Raw genomic sequence first — 17,729 nt, 5'->3', positions numbered from 1 at the left:
AACATAGGAGGGAAGGAGATGATTTTGGATTATGTCATCACGTACAAAGTGACAATACACTTCAATATATTTAGTACGTTCATGGAAAACAAGATTCTTTGCGATGTGAGTGCGACTTGATTGTCACAATAGAGGCGAACCAGAGGGGTATGCAGCACTAAGAGAGAAGAGAATATCTTTGATCCATATTAATTCTTGGGTTATTTTAGCCATCGATCGATACTTGGCTTCGGCTGAAGATGTAGAGACTATGTGTTGTTTTTTAGGTTTCCAAGAAATTGAAGTATCCATATCTAATACTTTCTTTCTCATTATATAAACTCCAACCTTATTTAAAAAATAGTAAGTAAATCAACAAATTGCGTTAAATAAGTTTTTTTTGTCTTCAAACTAATATAAAAATTGGGTTTCATCCTTGAATTACATTATAAAATCTTTTGTTTTTGTACTTATGAAAGTCATGTAAAATATTATTTTCAACAAATTACAAAAGGTTTCATTCCGTTAATAAATCCAATGGCAATTTGGATGGCAAATTTACCACCTAATTTGATGGAGTTTTTTATATATTCAGAAGAGAAGAAGAAGAAAAGGAGGAGGAAAAAGAGAAGGTGGAGGAGAAGGAGGAGATGACATTACAATTGTGGCTCGGTGGTGACGCAGTGGTGGCTCTATGGTGTTGCGGAGGCTCGTAAACTACGTGCGCGCGCATAGGCAGAGAACACCAATGATAGTGGTTGTTAAATTTAGAGAAGGAGGTGGAGAAAGAGGAAAAGGAAAGAAGAAGACAAATAGGACGAGAAGGATAAGGATGATCTAGAGGTGGCGGTGGTGGCGCGATGGTTGACAGTGGCAAGGAGAGGAGGAAGAAAATGAAGAAATAAAAGAAAAAGAGGAAGAGGAGGAAGAAGGAGACCCAATTATGATTGAGAGATGTTACCAACGAGTAGAATCTATTAGTAATTACCGACGAATATTTACCAATGCATAATTTCTGTCAGTTTTGTGGTTGTCAGTAATTACTAATTGATTTCTTCATATGTTGGTAAAATTTACCAATGACCACTTTGATTTTATCTCATCGATAATTTGTCAGTTAACACCATTTATTGACATATTTTTGGTTATTACTAACGTATGGTGTTCGTCGATAATTTACGATTTTCTTTTAATGATAAATATTTTATAATTTAGTTTATGAACGAAACAGAACTTCTATAATAATTTAAGAAAAAAAAATTGAACTAAAAAAAGAGTGAAAATAAAACCATGAAAAGAGTAAACAAAATTACGTTCAACGATCCAAATTAGGTTTTAAGGTTTTGTTTGTATATTGTGGGGGTGTTATGTGTCTCTAAATTGCATTTATGTTAATATTTTTATTTAGTATTGAAATAAAATCACGTTAGTTGAGTAATATGTTTTTCTCGTAAATTTAAGACATTTTTTTATAGAATCTCATAAGAATCTTGAGTATAGGAGATGTAATTTTTTTTTTTTATGCAAAGGAGTGCAAAAGCATCACAAACAAATATAAGAAATTCCCAATCATGTTGCACCTCAGACCCTACCAATGGTCATAGAACTCCCATAATCTCTTTGTGATTAAAGAAAAGAAAAGAAAAAGTTAAGCATGGGGACCAATGCCAAACCCCACGACCACGGAAGAAAGAGAAAATTAGCCAAACCCCATAGTTTGAAAAGATGTGAAAGGAAACAAAAAAAAAAAAAGAAAAAAAAAGTTACTATGATAATATATAACTAATAATTTTGAGTAAAGATGACAAAAAAGAAACATATTTGATGAAGGAGAGTTTGAGGGCATGAAAGAAAATTACATGGTGACACCATGTAATATTTTTCAGACTTTTCTTAGCTTTGATTTGATTTTCTTTGTAATATTCTGGAGTGTTGAAAACTTTAGGAAAAATTTAGAGAAAAGTTTTGATGTTAGTTTGTGAGATTGAATTGGAATGAGTCGCAAAACGATGTTCAATCTGAAAATAGTCAGGTGCAGCTGAGTGCCTTGTTTGATTTCTCATTCTCAGTTCGAAATTGACAAGTGATTGTTGAAACAGTCCCGTTGGTAGAATCCATCATCACAACGTAAGAGAAAATTAACCACTATTTTAGTTTGAATAACCATCTACACTACTTTTTATATATAATTAATTTATAGTAAATTAAAATTCCTATTAGATTAACATTTTAGCATAAAAGTTATATTTTAATTTGATAAGTGTTTTACATTATGATATGAACACATTTTGACTACTTTTTTTTAATATTGAACAAAAGTGATGTAATTAATAACCCTTTAAAATTGATAACAACATTTTGTGTCACCATCACATATCAAACTCATCGGATCTTACGTTATCCACCATGTTGCTTCCACCTCCAATAGCTATTTTGAAGAACAGTGTGAGTGTCAAATTTTTCTCTCTGCCATGGAAACCTTACATTAGCCTCTAGACAAGAATTTTGGGAGTCTTGATGGCACCAATGTTGTTGCTTACTATTCCCAAGTTAATGATACAAACCAATTTATATTATTTAATGTTTAAAAATTTAATATTTAAAAAAATCTATATTTTGATAATAGAATGGTTAAGTAAATTAAGTGATAGTAATTTATTATTATTATTTAATAATTTTGGTATATTGGGTTGGAGTGTGTTTGAAGTTCAACATATAGAGGTTGATGATAAACAAATGTCGTTTTACGAATTTTTCCTTTGAGGAACCCTTCACAAACTTTCATTCGTTTTCATTTCTTTTTAATTGTTTGACTCGTCAAGTTCATCTAGATCCTGAAGGAATTTATTTTCTTATCGGAACCACAATTACAAATTTTTGTTTTTCCTTTTCATATGATTTTCTTTCGAATTATGAAATGCATTTCAGGAGATGTAAATCTTTGAATTAAATCATTTCTAAAACACAAATACACATTTAATTATTTATCGTATGAGAATGTATGACTATTAATTTTTAAACGTTTAATAGTAAAATTTATTGGTTTATTAGATAACCTAAAAATATTATCTTGTATTTTTTATTTTAATTCTTAGTTTTATTTTATTTTCTCTTCCAACTATTAATTTCGTTCGATATCCTTCAATTTCACTCAAATTTCAAGTACTTTCTCTCATATCATTAGGAAAATAATAAAAGCCATATTGTAGTTGCAAAATTTGATTGATGTGTAATTATTTACTTTTTTATGCAATAATAATTTTTTATGAAAAGTAAACATTAAAGAAAAAAAAATGTGTATCTTTTTGACATTGAGTTCTTAATAATATTATGCTTCTTTTTTTATAGTTTTTATTTATTAAAAAATTAATTTAAATAATATTTGAGTAGGGTGAGAGAACATATATGATATACCTGCGAGGATATAGATGCCATATAAAATTCAAATCCAACAAAGATGAGGACAAGTATAAAACCCTAGTTAAATTGGATATAAGTCAGATTTAACCTAATAAAGTAAGAGTGTTAGAACCCAATTTATTTGAATTGGATTAAGTTTTCGGAGATTATCCAATCTAATTAAAACCCGTCGATCTAGTGGCACTGAGGAGCTCTTTGTTTATGATGAAAATACATTTAATACAAATGAAATATATTAAACATATATTATTTTCAAATTTTAACTATTTTTAAAAAGAATTGATAAATGTTTTTTAATATTAAACTAAACTTGCTTTTTGCTTCATTCTTTTATCGTATCCCCTTTTCATTTTTATTGTAATAAATCAATTTTAATATTTATTTTATATATATAAATTGCTGTCAGTTATTTGATTGCTATTGATAATATTTACATTATTTACATTAAGTATGTAATTCTTGAGTTGTATCCTTTGGATTGTGTTCTGTATCTATAAATATGATTTTTTCTCCCTTGCTAATGATACACAAAAAATTAGTATTTGATGTTCTATTCTTTCTCTCTATCATTTTCTCTATTATTAACTTTATTTTATAATATATATATATATATATATATATATATATATATATATATATATATATTAAAAAGAAAGGCATATCAGCTTGCTTTTATTTTGTCTATAACCTGGGGATACTAGAAGGTTAGATAAGACAGAGCGAAGTGTTTAAGAGATTGAAAATAACATTGTATCCCACCAAATTAATGACAAGAAGGATGATGATCGATCGAATACAATCGTTTTATCATCCATGCTCTTGATGCTAACATGCCGTCTAATAAGAAATTGTATTGCAATGTCAAATATAAAATATTTGTAATTATTAAATTATTTATGAAGAGGAATTTAAGTCTATGCTAATATAGAGATATTTTTTCATATACAAACTTTCTTCAAAATGTTTTACCATCAATTGTTTTAGATTTTTTTCACATATGATTTAGATTAAATATTTTTAAGAATGATTATAAGAGATTTTATAGTAATATAATAATTGATAAATTCTTTAAATCGCGTTGAGTGGCTTCGATAGGAGTGGACCAATCAATTATGGTAATAAATTGATAGATAAGTGTTAAGTCTAGGGTTAAATATGTTTTTGGTATCTCAAGTTTCAATGAATTTTGGAATTAGTTCCTTTTTGAAATTTTATATCAATTTAATCTTTCATCTTTAGAAATACATGGATTTAATCCATTTTACCAAATTTTGTTAAGTTTATTTGACATTTTAAATGCATTTTATAATAATATTTGAGTTAACATTAAAGCGAAAATGTGTCAAATGGTGTAAAAAATTCAAATTCTATCATAAAATGTGCTTAAAATGTGAGATGAATTTAATAAAATTTGGTTAAAATGACTAAATTTACATATTTTTTAAGATGAAGGGCTAAATTGATCAAAATTTTTAAAGATAGAGTAATTCCAAATTTTACTAAAACTTGAAGGACAAAAACATATTTAACCCTAAAGGTAATGAAAGAGGTCCTTATTGAAATTAAAGAGGAAAGGAAGCCCGCTTTAAGAAAATTTGATTCCTCTAACCACGTGAAGATTGAATTGCAATATTAATATTATAGTTTGATGTAGTATAATGTTGTGTTAAATTGAATTGTAAAGTACTTGATTGATATTGGTTAAAATGTCTTTCCGAAGCAAATTTACATACTAAAAGTTCGTAAAACTTCATGTAATCGTGATGTAGCATGGTAATCACATATTTTAGTCATGTGCATCTAACAAAATCTACTTGGGGGGAAATCAAAGTTATTCTTGGATCAACCTTAACATTTTTGAGTTTTTGTTTGTTCTAAGTGAAGGTATGTGTGAAAATTGTACAAGTTTGAAAATGTGGCATTTGAATCTTGCAAAGGAAGGAAATGAATAATGGAAAATATTCTTTGGTAGAATGAGAAAAGATTGTAAGTATTAAAGTAAAGAAATTAATGATAGTAGTACTGTTGTGAGGAGAGTGACACCTTACGCATGCATCATGGACAAGACTGAAATATAGTTTGTGACACCAAGTCTTGGTGAACGCGGTGGATCTGGATTGATGTAACGTCTGAATTTGTCTACTTCTACATAACTGGGAAAGTAATTGCAAAACCCTAAACACATACCAACCACACTTTCGGTTGAAAATTCATCACACAACCAAAAACGGAAAGAGTAGGTAACATAGACTCCAATATACTTTTCTTTTTTCCTTTTCATTCGTAGAGCATGGATCATGGGCCTGCGTTCCAGAAACAACGTGTGCCCATTGACTTGGTTCATATATATACATTGTGCTTCTGTTTATCAAATTCATTTTACATTGCAAAAGCAAAACCTTTTAGCAGCTCTACTTTCAACATTTCTTTTCTTTCAAAAGCATTCATGTATATTGAAAAGTTGATCAACACTTTAACATATATTTAGAAAGAGAATCAAAATGAATGTGATAAGAAGAGAAAAATAGAAAGAAAAGAACAACGGTATAATAATGGAAAATAAGTTTTATATATATATATATATATATATATATATATATATATATAAACAATAAAAAAATATAAATTAATACGGACAATAGAGTTATTTAATGAAACAACACAATTTTTATCATTTTACCAATAATAGTAATAAAAACTATTTATATAATTATATAATGTGTCAACACTCAATTTTGTCCAGGTGAATATATTTATTTTCAAAAAAAAAATTAAAAATTAAAAAATGTTTTTAGTTAATGATAAATAAAAAGGGGTGAAATAAATTTTTATTCCAAGATTTTCAAACTTTTAGCAAAAAAAGAAAAAAAAAGAGATGAAAAAAGAAAAAAAAGGGGAAAAAATAAGGAAGACCCAACATTGTTTCTACCCTTTGTTCCTGATAGAGAAAATAGTGATATTATTGATACTGTATATTAATACTGTATATTATGCTCTGATTTGCTGTGATTTGATTTTTGTAATGTGTTGCTATCATGACCAATTACTTCCTTATATTGTTCGTCATAATTAAGGCTAGAATTACATTGATATTGTAATGTGTTGATATAAATACATAGTTTGTCATATGAATAAGGGAGTGGTGAAAAAAGAAAATATTTTCTACACCTCTCTTCCTCTCTCTCTAATTACCATTCACACAAACACACTTGATTTTTATTTTTACTTTGATTGGAAAAAACCAACAATCTTAGGGAAGGAGACAAAATTAAAAGAAAAAAGAATTAATGGAGAAGTAGAGGAATTTAAAAGTTTAGAAGGTATGTCACTATCTTTATTTTTCTTTTGATTTATGCATTCTGTTATTTTTATCATTTCTTTAAATATTCTACGCATTTTCTATTATTCATAAATATCTTATTCTAAAAATCATAAAAACTAGTTTTCTTCATTTCTTTTAGTGTCTGTCCGGCCGCTAACGCTGCGTGACACCCATTTTCAAATTTCTTTTTCTAGAAAATATATAAAAAATAATATAAAGAACTAAAGATAAAAAAAAATTCTTTGTTTAATTTTAGTGTTTATTTGGTTGCTGGCGTCGCGTAACACTCATTTCCAAATAATTAAAAATACCAAAAACCACAAAAAGATTTTCAAAATTATAACAAATAAAAAAATCAAATCAAAAATTTTTAAAAGGGTTCTAAAAGAACTACGTAACCCTGATTCTACATTGTGAATTGAGATAGGTAGGAGCTAGAATTAATCCTTCTCGGGCCAAAAAAACCAAAAAATTATTTTTGTTTCTTTTGTACATTCTTTTATTACTATTTTTGGGGAAAATTAAATATTTTGAAAACCACATTCATTTGCATGTTTAATTAAAGGTATTGTCTTAGGACGAACGTTGTGGGGTGCTAATATACCTTCCCCACGCATAACCGACTCCTAGATTTGTTTTTTGTAGACCTTGTCTTTTTTTTCCATAGTTTTACAAAATAAACTATGGTGGCGACTCCAAACTCTCTTTTTTCAAATTTTTATTTTTGATTTGTCGTCCCATCACGATTTCAATTGCGATATCATGGCATGAGCACAACCAAAAGTATTAAGATGATATATAGTTATTACTAATAAATTTTCAAAAGTACTTCAAAAGAAAAGCACTTGAAATCAAAACTAATACATCATAATATAAGCTCCACCTATTCAAAACTAGCTACTCGTCTTAGTTTATCTTCCAAACTAGTCTCACAACTACTCCTTTGCCACACCTATATTATCATCTGCTCACACGAATTATCATGACCATGGTAGGCGGATAATAATACCATTCATAGCTAGAGATGATTTAAAAATTATAAGTTTTAAATAAAAATAGAACAAGGCTACTAATTTATAAATCTGGTTATTCACAAACAATGTCAAACAATTTATCATCCACATTCATTTTATTAAACTTTTACAAACCATTCAACATATATCATTACTAACACGATCTCTGGAAGATTGATGTATTGACTAGCACTCTAAAATTTTGCACATGTCATTGCTCAGTCACTTTTGCTTCACAAGAGTTATAACTATAACATGTTTAGGCTTCTCCTGGTCCATAGAGTTTGACAGGGTGAATTATATGTCTATCGAGATCGACTTCTGCCAACACTCTAGATAAGAACCTCCTTCGACTCTCACCCATAATCCTTTTCCTCTATTTGATTTTAAGGATTATTAAAGTCAGGATAATTTTATTTCAGTTCCCATCGTCAATACATCTCATACAAAACACAAACCACTAACCAACATGATGGTCCCCGCCCCCCCCGGGAATAACTAACTTCACAACTCTTCATACAATAATTTATCATCCATATAACCTACAAATAAACTTAGAAATAATCTTTTTTTTGTACCATTAAATTTTTGTATGCTTCAATTGTTGTACACTGATATGTAAAATTTCAAAGTTTACTCAATTGACCCTTCTAGTACTCATCACTCTATTCTAAATTATTAATTGACATAAAAATATGCATTTAAACTGTACCATTAGGGACTAATTGCTCAAACCTCAATCTCTTCAAACAATTTCTCACCAAATTAACTGAATTCAACAAATCAAATAGCCATAGACCAAAAATCCCCAATTTTATATTTAACATAGTTGACTTCATTAATTGTAAACTATTTGCTTAAACAATTATACAATGCCAAATCAAACTAACTTCCCTTACCTTTATTTGAGCTCTCAGAGAACCCTCGACCCTTACGTCTACATTCCTCCAACAATTCTAAAGACACAAATAGAAGATTTGATTTAATGAATTGAACACACATTTGCATTTATAGAGGATCAAGAATTTTAAAGAGTTTGTTTCAGACACATGCAACACCCTTATAGTGACATGATGGTCAAACATAGATTATCTCAAGAAATAGAGCAAAATTAGAACTTACTTTATAACTGAAATTGATTGGTTGGAATAATTGTCCTTGCTGTTAGGATCACATAGACGTATTCAAATTTTCAAGAAGATGAGAAACACAGTCAGGATTTTAAAGATATGTAAGAGTGTTGCTAAAGAACTATGTAGTTAGAAACTTTATGAGAAATGAGAGTGACTCTGCTAGAGATATTTATTTATAGTTTTGTCCTTGTTTTTCCTTATTGATAATAAAATTTGTATTCCCATTTTGTCTTCTAATTATTTTATTTTATATTATTAATATATATATATATATATATATATATATATATTATTTTTTGTAGGGTCTCTCATTTAACCCTTATACAAAAACATAAAAAGGAAAAAAGAAAAAAAACAGAAAATTACCATTTTATGAATACTTTCCCTACAAGACTAAACTGAAACATACATTTATACCATTGGTGATGTCAAAACAAAATTTGTACTCAGCAATATTCATGATAAAATCCGTAATGGATAGGAAATGAATATTGTAAATTGATACTCGCGGATAATGGGTATGAGTATTTTTATACCTGCATGTTAACAGGACAGGTGTAGGTATTTTTTATACTCGCAGATTAACGGAGCGGGTACATGTATCATAATATCCGACCAGTGGATAGTCGTACCCGTTAAAAAAAAATATTAAAACATTAACACATTAATTTTGAATGAGTTATTTTTTATTAATTGGTTTTAAAAAATCTCTATTTTTTTGTAAATTGTCATTCAACACTATTTAAATGAGTTATTTGCACTTCGTTTGAAATTTATAAATGTTATGCTTTAAACTTTTATTTGAATTGATGGTTAAAATATATTGTTAAATATTAAAACTTTCTTTTATAAATACCCATGGGTAACCATGAATATTAAAAAATTATGCTGATACCGATATAATGGATACCCGCATGAATATGGGTACAAATACATAACGAATATTTATCCAAGATAAAAAAACTACTATCCATACACCCATATCCTACCTGCCCGTTGACGTATATACGACCAAATGTATACCACCAAATGTGATAAAAGCAAATACTCTTATCAACGCCTCAAAGATATCCAGACAATAACACAACATCATAACGAAAGCAACATATTTTGTTATAAAGGAATGAATAATGAAGGATTGAGATAGGGGTAGGGGTGAGAGAATTGCAAGATTTGTCGGGTCCATCATTTTATCTACCACAGTAGCACTACCAATATATAAAGACTATATGTCCCTTCTCCTTCATTAAAGTGTACGAGACTTCCCTCAGTTTCTCTGCTCCATACCATAATTCAGTCCCTATTTTCATCCAAGCTCTCTTTCAGAAAAATTAGAGTAATTAAACTTGGTTTCTACATCATGTTACTCATTTCACTACATCTTGATTTGTCAATGTCTTTTCAACCCCTGCATATCAAATATATATATATATATATATATATATATATATATATATATATATATATATATATATTATATAAAAGTTAAAATAATATTTGTTCTTTATTTTCGTTTAATTTTTGTTTGTTGAATTAGATTTCAATTCTCGTTAATTTTATTGAATTTATTAATTTTTTGTTGTTTAAATAATTAACGATAATAAATCATAACTATGATGTGTTGGTTTCTTTATTTATTTTTAAATTTAATGTTTTATTTTTTTAATAAGCAATAATGGGCTATTGGTCTATGAAAATGAAGGGGTGCAAAAATGAAATAAGATGGTGTAAATAAGGTAAATACTTGTTGGACTCGTAACTAAACAAAAGCAAAGTTTGGATATAATATTGAGTGGTGCGGGTGATAAAAAAGACTTGGTCTGTTTACTCTTAAAGAAAATAAAAATGGTATATAAAAATAATTAAAAATAGAAAAAGGTGTTATTAAAAACAAAATGTACCTAATAATAAAATAAACAAGATTAAAGTGTAAACGGAAAATATGGATGGTTTAGGTATTAAAAATGATTTGGGCCAAAACAAAAATCTTTAAAAAAATACTTTTCGTTCTCATTTTATTTATTATCTATTTTTAAAAATTTTGATAATAAATTTTATTCGACAATTTGGTGTTAATAATATAAAACATAGAGTTTTAATAGATTAAAATATAATATTTAAATTTTATTCTTATAGTTAAAATTAATATATTGGTACCATTATTATTAGTATAATTATTTAATTTAATTTTTAATATTATTATTGTTTTTTTATTATCATTATATATAAATAAAAACACTAATTCCCTAATACGTGTAAAAGGACAAGGAATTGATTCCTTTGTAAAGACTGTCCTTTTCCGGTGCAGGTATAGTGATAAAAAGTCAAAGATAATAATGTAAAAAACTACTTTTCACCTTCGAATCTTCTCATCCTAACCTGATGATCTGATGGGAGAAATCTTTGAATACGAACAAAATAATTACTGGTAAATTCATCTCCTTAAACTTCTTCTAACAGTAACTCATTTAAAATTAACACAATCTTAGTATCATTGACTGATCTTCTTTATTTATATTTATAAATCTCCTCGTACTTTTTATTCATCTTGATCTTCTTTATCTCATTTCTTTAATATATTATAATTATTTATTTATTTATTTCATATTATTTGAATATAAAGGTATTGTATAATTTATTTTGAAGTTATTGAGTCAACACTAAAATTTTAAAATAAAATGTCTTACACCAACCAAATCAACGGTAAACTACTTTAGTTAAAAAATTAATTTTAAAGTTAGTAATGACTTAGCGTGAGCTAAGCCCATGCTAGTTAAAGTCAACTTTCAAAAAATCGATATGTGTGACGCAAAAAATTCAATGAGTCTATTACGAAGAAATGGAGGTGAGGAATCATTAATAAAACTCGGTGTGGGGTAAAATTGTTCAGTCCAAGTATCAGGGTTTGAAAGGTTTATATGGAATAATTGAGACAATGAAAATTTCTTGGATGTGAATGGAGGAATCTATATAGAAGGTGAGTGGAAAGGGGAACCCAACCCGAATTTAAACATATTATTAGAAAGATTTGATGAATTTTGACCGTGAGCTTATATATTACGTTGGGTTTATATCAAGCAAAATTGTGGTGGCTGAAGAAAACACTAATGATTATTATGTATTATATACTCATAAATCTTCGTGTCGCACAATTATTTTAATTTAAAACAATGATTGATTTATCGTACAGACTTGCCCAGTTCAGAAACATGATGGGAGAAACATTAAATTAAACACACGAGTCAACATGAGTTTGTTAGAATAGAAAAGAAAGGTTGGACAAATATAGAAATTGTAGAGTCATATATATTAATAATTCCAATAATGTTGCACCTTAATGTAGAAGAAAGAAAGGTGTTTAAGATTGAGAGTGTTATTTTTAGGCATAAGCCAACCCAGAACATCAAGTTTCCTGCAATATCAGTTAGCCGTTGATGATGATGAAGACACAAAGCATAAACACTAAGCCATACCGAATACGACTCAAACTAATCCATAACGAAAGAGGAAGGAACAATCTTTATAATCCTTCCTCTTTCCATTTTCTTCCTTGGCTCTCTCTTTTGAGAAAGTTCCATTGTCATTATCTTCTGCTTTCTGTATCACAAATTATTAATTAGGATAACCCCTAATTGCATGCATGTCACATGTGACGTGCATGCTCTTAAAATATCAATACAAACAAACCCAGTTAATTTCGATATTCATTTATCAAACCTTTACGCAATATTCCTTAATTTGGATATTCATTTATCCAAGGTTTACACAATATTTCTCTCCTTATTTCTTCTATGCAACTATTTTGCACATCTTCTTCTTTTCTCTTCTAAATTTATTTTCCGTCTTTCTGTGAACGTTGTAGGATTAATTTCAAGTCTTATTATCAGAAGACATGGCCACCGTGGGGTTCTGCGGTTTCAAGCCATTACGCTTTCGTCGCAAGACACATCACATTTTAGAGGTAAAACTCTAACCTTCTTCTCTCATTAATAACACATTTATTGTTGTTTCGATGTCTATTAGGAACCTGAGGCTAGTTAGGTTCAGTTTGCTAAAATGAAAATAATCTGTGTATGATGTATTCACTGTTTTATGAAGCTCAAAATCTTGGTTTTGGGATTTTTGAACTTCCCCATTCCTTTATTTTGTCGAACTTTCTTATATCATTGTTCAAAATTCAAGGAAAATTGTTGTTGGACACCTTTCAGGGATTGAAACACGCTCCTAAGAAGTCTTGGAAGGTTAAGAGCAAAGAAAATGAAGAGTCGCTGGAGTTGTCGTTTGTAGGAACTGACCAATTGATTCTAATGGTTGAGATTCATAAGAAGATATTGGCATTCAGAGACCTCATGGACCTTGCTTCATGCAACAGGACTGCTTCTTTACGTGAGGTGCTTTGTAATTTCTTTCTGTTCGGAGAAATTAATGCCACAATCCCCTCACGATATATTCTTGCTTGCTTCACGAATTTGTCTTTCATCTGTCACAGATGGTCATGAAAACCCTGCAAGATCTTCAAGGGCTTTACCCAGGTATCATACCCAAAAATGAAGTCTCAAAGATTAAGGGCAAGCCTACGGACCAGGTTTCCACATTTAGTTGCTCCTCAATCATCCTTGTCATGCTCAAATATCATGAAATTTCAAAAAAGTATTTTCTGTTTTCAATCTTCATGTTGTTCACAACTTTTTCCTATTTTCGAAGATTTCTACTAAAACAGTGATATTTTTTCTTTACAAGTCCCGAAAAAACAGTTGAAAGTTCGAAATATCGACACTTTTGTAATTAAAAAGTGAAAACAAAAACATGTTTTGTCCGAGGAACAGACACACTAAACGTGGACTGTTTTACTGCATGCAGGCTATGGCCTATTTCTGCAAGGCTTTGAAGTGTCTTGGAGAGACGTGGATTATGCAAAATGATTGGATGCACAAGTTCAATATTGTGTTACCATCGTGCAAAGATAACAGCAATATGCGTCAACTGGGTAATGTTGTCGTACGTCCTTGTGTTGAGATTTACAATGATCAAAGTTGACACCATTTCCAACCCTCAAGTTTTGTTTCATTTGTTTTTCAGGTGAGACATTGTTGACCACTCTAGATTCTCTGATAAACTTAGCAAGTGAGAGGTTTGACATAGAGGAATATGAGAATAAGAAAGAGTTGAGTCCACGATCTTGTTCATTTGGAAAACATATAATGCGATCAACCTCCTTTTCTGATAGCAGCAGCTCTCACTGCTCTCCTCCAGTTACACCAAAATCTGTTCTTCCAGAGTCGACAAGACAGTCTTCAAGATCTGGAGACAGTCCCAGAAGCTCTTGTGCCTCACCACTTCTTCTGTCTCTCAGAGTTCAAGCTGTCGGAAAGTTGAACCCAATTGATGTAAAGCGCTTGTCTTCCCAGATGTCACCAACACATATCCACAAGATGGAGCAGGAATCAATCAGAGAAATGGAACAAGTGGATGACAAAGCTTCAAATCATGGAAAAGACTCGTTACAAAATCTAGTGTTTCACTTGGACACAACCGAGGAATTGGATCCCCAAACTCAACCTTTTGCTATAAAGGAGGTAAGGCTATCTCTACCTCCCAATCACACACAAACTCAACCACAATCTCCTAAACCAGAAAAAACACCTCTTCCACAGCATGAACCACAACCTGTACTGTCTTCACCTTCAGTTACACCCCCACCATCTATGACAAAGATGAACACTATACCACTCCCACCACCTCCTCCTCCACCTCCTGCACCGACCAATATAACAGCAAATGTAACATTACCAGCACCACCTGTTCTGCAACCAAATGTAGCAGTGCCACCAACACCACCTCCTCCACAATCAGCTCCTAAACTGGAGGAAAATGAAGCACCAGTTAGGATGCTTCCACCTCCACCACCACCACCATTGCCTCCAAGTTCAGGTTCAGCAGCAACTGCTATTCCACCACCACCATTAGCATTGCCTCCAAGTTCAGGTTCAGCAACAACTGCTATTCCTCCTCCTCCAACCCCATTGCCTCCAAGTTCAGGTTCAGCAACAACTGCTACTCTACCGCCTCCACCACCCATTCCCTTGAAAGGTGGATCAGTTCTAGCACCTCCGCCACCCGTGCCAGGTGGTCCAAGAGCAGGAGGCGCTCCGCCACCACCTCCTCTGGGAGGAGGGAGATCCTTGCGCGCTAAGGCAACTACTAAGTTGAAAAGATCGGCACAATTGGGCAACCTGTATCGGTCTCTAAAGGGAAAATTGGAAGGGTCTAGCCTCACTGGAAAATCTTCTGCTGGGAAAAAAGGTGGCGTTGGTGGAGCAAGCACCGGAGGGAAACAAGGAATGGCTGATGCTCTAGCAGAGATGACAAAAAGGTATGAACCATCTCGTAAGAAATATAATATTGATAGATCCTAATTCATCATATACTTCTTTATTTGTTTATAATATGAACCTTATTCCCCTCTTAAAACCATTTATAAATACGTAAATGAATAATTTTCACTTTTGTTCAACAAATAACAGTATTTCTGTTTTCTGTATTATGCATGCTTCTGCACTTTGTTTGAAGTTGTATTAGAATTTTATAACTTCTGGAAAAGATTTGGATACTTTGTACATGCATATCATTAAAGTGTCTAAAATATTGGTATCACATCCGAGAAGCCAATCAAAGTTGATTGCTTTTTGGAGCTTCCAAGTACGTAATGCATTTTGTCGAGTTCTGTAATTAGAGTATTAAACGTCCCACTTCTTGAGCTGTTTCGCTTATATTTCACTTTACTTATTTAGATCCTCTTACTTCCAACAAATAGAAGAAGATGTTCAGAAATATACAAAGCAAATCTTGGAGCTGAGATCTACCATTTCTAATTTCAAGACAAAAGATATGACAGAATTGGCCAAGTTCCACAAAGATGTTGAATCCGTTCTTGAGAATCTAACTGATGAATCACAGGTTAGTTAAGAAAATCCGTGTCCCTATGTTTTCGCTTCCATTCATTGCTGCTGGTTCTTTCATTCGCAACAGTAAGCAATTCCGTTGCTACATAGGTGCTATCAAGGTTTGAAGGATTCCCCACAAAGAAGCTGGAAGCTTTGAGAATGTCAGCAGCACTGTACAATAAATTGCACTCAATACTCACCGAGCTTCAAAATTGGAAAATAGTGCCTCCCATGGCTCAGCAACTGGACAAGGTTGAAAAATATTTCAGCAAGGTAATCCAAAATCATCAAATTCATTTCACTCACTGTAAATTCATTTCTAAATTCTAACCCCAAAAGAGCAAAATACAGATTAAGACAGAACTAGATGCTTTGGATCGAACCAAAGATGATGAATCTAAGAAATTTAAGGGTCACAACATCGAATTTGACTTCCACATTCTCATAAAGATCAAGGAAGCGTTGGTGGACGTTTCCTCCAACTGCATGGAGTTATCACTAAAGGTATATCAAAGTTAGAACAAAGGAGATCAACACAACACATCACAGAACTTTTTACCAAACAATGAAACTAAATTTACTTTCTCTGTATTTGGTGAAACTGAATGCAGGAGAAGCGCAACTCTGGTACTAACAAAGATGGATCGAAAAAATCAGGTGCATCGTTGCTTTGGAAAGCGTTTCAATTTGCATTCAGGGTGTACACCTTCGCTGGTGGGCTTGATGATCGTGCTGACAACCTAACAAGAGAATTGGCACAAGAGATAGAGAGTGAACCCAACCCCAACCCCAAACCCAACCAACCATGACACAAATGATTATTTATATAAATTTATATATATAGTTGCACTTATGCTTTGTATTTGGAGTAAAAAACGACATGGTGAGGTTCTTTCTGCATACCCATCGTGAACCCCCATTTTAGTGTCAAAGCCATTTGTATATTAATGATCGTCGCCGATTTGGAGTTCTAATTTTTAAATTTTGATAGGATTTAGTCATGCTTGTAGAGTTATGAAATATTTACCACAACACTGCTGAAGCATGAAGCTAAGCCTAAGCCTAAGCCTGTATTTTCACCACTTTAGTTTTCTCTCTATGTATATTTATTATATACATGTATATATATATTAATAAAAAAAACTTATATTTCCTTTCAATTTTATTTTAATATTTTTAAAACAATACTTATAAATTTTATTATAAAAAAATTTTCAAAAAATTGCTGCCAACTCTTTTTTAAAATATTTTATATAAAATATTTTTCGTAACAAATTTTATAAAAAATACTTGCAAATTTTATAATTTTATAAAAAATAATTATCTACAAAAAAATTACTTGTCAGTTAAAATTTTTAAAAAAAATAGCAAGAAAAAGTCTTTTCATATAAATTTTTTTAACAAATTTACAAAAAAAAAATTCAATATAAAATTTTTTAGTACTGATAGGAACTTTATTTTACAGCGATAAACTCCCTTTTATCCCTTTTGCGTTCATATTAGTTGTATCGATCATTCAACATATTTTTGTTGAAAAAAAATTGATGATGATGCTTCTACCAATTCTACTGAGATTTGGTATATTGAAATCACTTTTAAAATGCAACCAATTGTCTTTATTATTTCAAACAAAAGAAAACGGAAAATGCTAATAAGTGCAAAACTAATTTTCTACTCATCAGCATCAACCGTTTAAATAAATCCTCTTGTAACTTTTTTTTTTATTACTAAAAATTTTCATATTACACAAGATTTTTTTTTACAAATTTCTTAAACAAATTTGTAAGAAATTATTTTTTTCGAACATTTTTTATAAGAATATAAGCAGTAACTTCAAATTCAGAGGTTAAGCGTACTCTAGCAACTTTACATAAGGCAGAGTTTGGTTTTTTGAGTGTAATAATGGAAAAGTTGACAG

The 17,729-nt window shown here is 30.5% G+C and overlaps 1 protein-coding gene across 1 annotated transcript; it reads left to right on the top strand.

Annotated features, from left to right (window-relative positions):
• The first annotated feature begins 12,759 nt into the window (after positions 1–12,759).
• Positions 12,760–16,883, top strand: LOC114178932 (uncharacterized protein At4g04980-like). Its single transcript, XM_028065082.1, has 9 exons — positions 12,760–12,828; positions 13,076–13,258; positions 13,357–13,452; positions 13,728–13,854; positions 13,947–15,240; positions 15,659–15,824; positions 15,920–16,084; positions 16,163–16,315; positions 16,423–16,883. Exons 1-9 carry the CDS (start codon positions 12,760–12,762, stop codon positions 16,618–16,620), a joined length of 2,451 nt encoding a protein of 816 aa, XP_027920883.1. The 3' UTR covers positions 16,621–16,883.
• The last annotated feature ends 846 nt before the right edge of the window (positions 16,884–17,729 follow it).

This window comes from Vigna unguiculata, chromosome 3 (genome assembly GCF_004118075.2).
Source record: "Vigna unguiculata cultivar IT97K-499-35 chromosome 3, ASM411807v1, whole genome shotgun sequence".
Lineage (NCBI taxonomy): Eukaryota > Viridiplantae > Streptophyta > Magnoliopsida > Fabales > Fabaceae > Vigna > Vigna unguiculata.
The sequence above is the reverse complement of the archived record's forward strand: the minus strand, read 5'-3'. Positions and strand labels throughout refer to the sequence as shown.

Coding starts and splice junctions, on each gene's coding strand:
- LOC114178932 (XM_028065082.1), top strand. CDS start 12,760: ATGGCCACCGTGGGGTTCTGCGGTTTCAAGCCATTACGCTTTCGTCGC. Junction 13,453..13,727: donor AGGGCAAGCCTACGGACCAG/GTTTCCACATTT, acceptor TACTGCATGCAG/GCTATGGCCTATTTCTGCAA. Junction 13,855..13,946: donor CAGCAATATGCGTCAACTGG/GTAATGTTGTCG, acceptor TTTGTTTTTCAG/GTGAGACATTGTTGACCACT.